This window comes from Scyliorhinus torazame, chromosome 10 (genome assembly GCF_047496885.1).
Source record: "Scyliorhinus torazame isolate Kashiwa2021f chromosome 10, sScyTor2.1, whole genome shotgun sequence".
Classification (NCBI taxonomy): Eukaryota; Metazoa; Chordata; class Chondrichthyes; order Carcharhiniformes; family Scyliorhinidae; genus Scyliorhinus; species Scyliorhinus torazame.
The window spans coordinates 72,190,485-72,196,590 of NC_092716.1; the positions used below are offsets into that span (position 1 = coordinate 72,190,485).

Consider the following 6,106-nt stretch of genomic DNA (forward strand, 5'->3'; position numbering starts at 1 on the left):
TGGAATGACCCCGTTGCATAAAAGTTCAGGGCCACCGTAACCTTGACGGACACGGGGAGAGGGTGTCCCCCGCCAGTGCCACGCGGTGACAGGTGTGCCAGCAGGTGGCAGATGTGTGCCACGGTTTCCCGGCTCATCCGGAGTCTCCTCCTGCATTCCCGGTCCGTGAGGTCCTGGTATGACTGCCGGGGCCGGTACACACGGGGCGCCCTCGGGTGCCTCCGTTGCCGTGGGGCCGCGACGTCCTCCTCCCCCTCCTCGTCCTGTCAGTCAGGTGTCCCTCCAGCCTGGGCGGCTGCCGCCTGCCCCTCTGCGGCAGCCTGCGCCGCCTCTCTGGCACGCTCCTCCTCCTCCTCCTCCTCCTCCTCCTCATCCAGGGCAACATAGACATGAGCGGCTGCCACCACGGCGGCCAACATCGCTGGATGATCTGAAAACATGACGGCCTGGTGGGGGGGGAGGGGAACGACGACATGTCATCATTGCCCATATCCCCTCCTCCCCCCAGCCAGGTGGCATGGACCGCATGGGTCCAACTGTTGGAGGCTGGCACCTGGCCAGGTGGACCAACTCATTTGCCCTCCCATCACCCACCCCGGCACGGACCCCAACCCCCAACCTCCACCCCGGCACGGACCCCCCCCCCCAACCTCCACCCCGGCACGGACCCCCCCCCAACCCCCAACCTCCACCCCGGCACGGACCCCAACCCCCAACCTCCACCCCAGCACGGACCCCCCCCAACCCCCAACCTCCACCCCGGCACGGAACCCCCCCCCAACCTCCACCCCGGCACGGACCCCCTCCCCAACCTCCACCCCGGCACGGACCCCCTCCCAACCCCCAACCTCCACCCCGGCACGGACCCCCCCCCCCCCCAACCTCCACCCGGCACGGAACCCCCCCCCCCCCAACCTCCACCCCGGCACGGACCCCCTCCCCAACCTCCACCCCGGCACGGACCCCCTCCCCAACCTCCACCCCGGCACGGACCCCCTCCCCAACCTCCACCCCGGCACGGACCCCCCCCCAACCCCCAACCTCCACCCCGGCACGGACCCCCTCCCGGCACTCCCCCGGAGCCCAGCCTACTCTAACCACCGCCCCCCCCCCCCCCCGCCGCACACACACACACACAAGCCGAGACACACCTCTCCTCACGCAATCAGTCTGCGGCCATGCCATTTCCTGCCCAGAGCCAACCCCCCAGGCCGTCACTCACCTCCTCGCTGGTCGGCGTGAGCCTGGAGCACCGGGTCACGCCGATGAAAAGGAGGTTTGATTGACGTCGACGTGAACGGTCATCACGTCGACGGGACTTCGGCCCATCCGGAAGGGAGAATATCGGCAGGCCGAAAATCGGCTGCCTTGCGCAGACCCGTGACATCCTCCGCGGCAGCGGCGCCATTAACGCCCCGCCGACTTTTCTCCCTTCGGAGACTTCGGCGGGGGCGGGATTCACGGCGGCCAACGGCCATTCTCCAACCCGGCGGGGGGTCGGAGAATGACGCCCCAGATGTAACACCCCTCTAGGATCAAAGCACTTTTGAACATCACAAGGGAAACAATGTAATCAGAGTTCGATGAGCTAAAGTCATGCTCAAGATGAATACATAGTCGTGTTAGAAATAATTCATTAAAGGTACCTTGTACAATCAAGAGTACAATAAAGTTACTTTACGATAATGTCATATAAACGTAAACCCTTAAACCGGGGTCTGCCAGCAGAGTCAGCTCTCATAGCTGCCCTCGGTCATGGGAAGGATAGAGCACAGAAACCGAGCGGAACAGCGAATCCATCTGAGGAAGGCCAAAAGCTAAAGAAGAAGGATTGTCAAGGTAGACCTGAAGGTCTTTTCAACAAACCAGGAGAATCCTAAGCAAGATCTTTGTACTTTTCTGTAAAGACAGTGATTGCATCTTTTAAAAGAAAAAATATAATAATAAAATAACTTAAAGTTTTAACCTGAAACAGTGGTTATTACAAAGTCTACTTTACTTACTTAGCAATGCGGGACCCAGGATCGATGCTACTAAGTGGTAAGTAGATAAAATTCTTCTATGAAGATATGGGTTATACCGGGGGATAACTTGAAAATATAGATTGGCGGAGATGGCTCCGTTCGCCGCAGGATGTCTTCTTTTGCTTTTCTCCTTCTGCTCCGTCCGCCGAACCGCCGCCTCCTGGAACACCAGCCGCAACCTCACCGAGCCAACACCCGTTGTCATTTGGCACGGCATGGGTGATAGCTGCTGTAATCCTCTGAGCATGGGATTTATCAAGAAACTGGTGGAACAAGAAATCCCAAGAATTTATGTCTTATCCTTGGAAATTGGAAATACTATCACTGAGGACATGGAGAACAGTTTCTTCATGAATGTAAATGACCAGGTTGCGCTGGTCTGTAATATATTGTCCAAGGACAAGAAGCTACAGGATGGATACAATGCAATGGGTTTCTCTCAAGGTGGTCAATTTCTGAGGGCTGTGGCACAGAGATGTCCTTCTCCTGCCATGGAAAATCTAATCACATTTGGAGGCCAACATCAAGGAGTGTATGGTTTACCCCATTGCCCTGGAGTGAGTTCCCACATCTGTAACTGGATAAGAAAAATGCTGAACTTGGGTGCTTATAGTAGTCCAATTCAAGAGCACTTGGTACAGGCAGAATACTGGCATGATCCCTTGAATGAAGACCTATACAGGAACAAAAGTATTTTCTTGGCTGACATTAATCAAGAAAGGGGCATTAATGAAAGTTATAAGGAGAATCTGATGAAATTGAAGAAGTTTGTAATGGTGAAATTCTCGAGCGATACCATGGTTGATCCAGTTGATTCAGAGTGGTTTGGTTTCTACAAGGCTGGCCAGGCAAAGGAAACTTACACCTTAAAGGAGAGTGTTCTTTATCAAGAGGATCGATTGGGACTGAAGGCAATGGATAAAGTGAAAAAACTGGAATTTCTAACTGCAAATGGGGACCACCTTCAGTTTTCAGAGGAATGGTTCATCAAGAACATAGTTCCTTACCTGAAGTGATCCTTTTACTAAATCAGAAGATTAACTGATTATTCAACATCCCTATCGTGGCATGTTTTAACACTGTCCATTATCTAAAGCATTGCAGAGGTTAAAGGAGGAGGGAAAAGGAGAAAAGTTACTACTCTCCAGATATTGCAAAGCTCACTGTTCTAATGCACTGACTCGATAATTTCTAATGAAGTTTTGCTTAGCTTTAACAATACTTACTGATTTAAGATAATTTCCAATGAGGTTTCGCTTAGCTTTAACAATACTATCTATTGTACATCACAAAAATCATTAAAATACTCTCAATGTAACTAGAAATAGAACAGGTGATCCACTTAGAGAAACAGCTGAAGTGTTAAGTTTTTATGACAGGAGAGAAAAGCATAGAATTCTCCGAAGTAGTAGCTCTCTCATATATACCCAACTTGAATGAGTTCATCCTTACACTGGCACAAATAACAATGCAACATTACCCAAAAGCAGTTATGAGTATATTGCAGTCCTACAGCCTCTTCAAACATGGTTAGGACAGTTTGAAGTATTATAGATGTAATGATGCATCTCCCTACATCCCATTGCCATCTATTAGGATCAAGGTTAAAAAAATGACAATCAGAATAGCTAGTGGCTGTGATTTTCATTGTTCAACTAGAGTGGCACTGAATGTACAGTTAGGTTAATTATGTTTCGCCAAACCAACTTGGCAGAAGTTGTTCTGTATTGTGTGAGCTTTATTCTACAAAGCATGACCCTATTCAGCTATGATTGTGAGAAAAAGTCTACAGATATTGCCAGAATAGTTTTTCCTGTTTTTATCTGCAATTGCTTTTCTAATAAAAATTCCTACAGTCAAAAAAAAAAAAAAAAAATATATATATATATATAGATTGGCCCAAATAGCCTGTTCACCATTTAGAATGTCTTATTGACCCTTTTTGGTATAGGGGGAATTCTAAGAATAGTGGTGAGTTTTTTACTTCACGGTGCCCAGCGTGGAGGCCTAGAATATTAGAAGTTTCTAGTTAAGCAGAGTGGAGGCTAGAATATTAGAAGTTTCCAACCGTCACAGGGGCTAGAATATTAGAAGTTTCTAATCTATGTGTGAGTCAAACTTTACCTGCCGAGTTTAGTTTGGAAAGTTATATGTGATCGATTTTGTAAGGATATTCCGTGGTTCGGGGGAACATAAAACTCAGGTTGGGTGTGAAAATCAGTAGACTAGAAGATACTGACCCTAAGAAAAAGTCTGCAAGACAGCCTGGTGACAGCACTAAAAGTCTTGCACCCATTACTGGTAAAAGGAGGCCAAAATATAAATCATCCTCAGAGTGAGGCAGATTGTGAGGGTAAGCCTAGAGAACTAGGGACGCCTAGAAACCTTTAGAGACCAATAACCAATCGACCCTTAACTAAAACAGGAAGATAGTGCCTTAGTACCCTTGGATAGGGCCCAGAAGGTGTACTTATCTTTAATTTATGAGTCGGCCTGAAAGGGACAACCAAGAACAGAAGTTAGAAACCCAAAAAATGGCAATTAGAATAATCCTCTTGCTCCGAAACACAGTCAAGACAGTTGAAGCAATGAAACAAGAGTGGAAAAGATTAACAGGAGAAAAAACTTGTGGTAAGAGAGACTTGTCAGAACGGAGGGGTTTCAATTTTTGTTAGAGTGCCTAAACCCCTACAGATTAGAGGTCCAAGATCTCAGTGGATAAATGATTGTGTGTTTAATAAGGATTTGTGAAGCCCTACAGAGTAGAGATCCAAGATCTGAGTGGATGAATGAGTGTGTGTATGTTTAATAAGGATTTGTGAATTTCCTTTGGTGTTTGTAGTTTTTAAAATGTTGTGTTTTGCAAAACCGAGTTTCACATCAATTAGAAGTTATAAATGGCAGGCAAAAATGTGACCAGTATTATGAGGTAGCAAATCAGTATGTTCAGAACTAAATTGGTCTTAGCATAAACACAAAAATAAGTTTTTACCTGGGAGCAGTGTTGCAAATTAAATGGAATACTATCCCACCAGCGTCATCAATAATGTTGCCAATCGCCACCAGAGTCACAAATAATGTTGCCAATTAATAATGATGCTCTTTAGAGTCGGCTGGTATCAAATGATACCACCACAAGGCTTTACCGGATATCGATCAAAGGACCACACAACCAGTTAGTCAGTTCAAGTTCAAAGATGGTTTATTTACACTCAAGGATTACTTCGACATGCAACACAAAACACTACAAGTTAAATTACACCTAACACCTACAATAACCTATACTTAACTTCAGGGCAACCGGCTCTATGCAGATGGACAAGGCCTTTGTCCAGATCTTGCGTGGTTGGGTGGAAGAAGTGGCTCTGTTTCTGCTGGGCTCATCCGTCTGGTAGCGATCGTTGGTCTTGAACTTGTCTGTCTGGTTGTTATGCTGCACTTGGGTTGGTATAGGCCGGATCCAAGAGAGACCGAGCACAATGCTGTGTCTCTTCTTATCCCTCTGGGGTTTCGTGCTCTTTGGGGCAGTCCTTAACTTGGACCCCATAATTCGACAGGCTTCGATCACTGCCTTCGATTTTGGCCAATAAAGGGGCAGGTGCCTTGATGGCTGGGCGTGTCCTTAGCGGTCATTGACGTTGGCTGTTTGGGCTCCCTGGGTAAAGGGAGTGGCACCGATTAGTCTGTATCTGTAACTTCCTCCCTTTCATCTAGAACCTACATAAACTTTTGCTGGCATACTCTCTCAAAGAAATTATGCGGGTCTGCGGTGGGTTCGAATGGATCAATTTTAGCGCAGGCATCTCTCAATTGGATGATGGATAATGGGGTAGTGTAAACGCAATCGGGCTCCTCCCGATCCGATGACTTGCGCTGTGTGGTGACCGGATTCATGGGGTTGTGTGCTGCCTGTGCAGTCGGTGGTGCGGGTGCTTTCCTTTTCGGGGCATGGGGGGCTCTATTGTGATTTTCTGTGTCCTCCACATATCTCTGGGCGATTTCATTTAGTTCTTGCCAATTGGGGGCACCGTCCTCATCTAAATTGAGTCCAAAAGTATAACTAAATCCGTTTTGCACTGAAA

General features: G+C 48.0%; 1 protein-coding gene across 1 annotated transcript; it reads left to right on the forward strand.

Annotated features, from left to right (window-relative positions):
• Positions 1-2,116: 2,116 nt before the first annotated feature.
• Positions 2,117-3,294, forward strand: LOC140430641 (palmitoyl-protein thioesterase 1-like). The gene has a single exon (XM_072518238.1). It carries the CDS (start codon positions 2,240-2,242, stop codon positions 3,038-3,040), a length of 801 nt encoding a protein of 266 aa, XP_072374339.1. The 5' UTR covers positions 2,117-2,239; the 3' UTR covers positions 3,041-3,294.
• The last annotated feature ends 2,812 nt before the right edge of the window (positions 3,295-6,106 follow it).

Coding starts and splice junctions, on each gene's coding strand:
- LOC140430641 (XM_072518238.1), top strand. CDS start 2,240: ATGGGTGATAGCTGCTGTAATCCTCTGAGCATGGGATTTATCAAGAAA.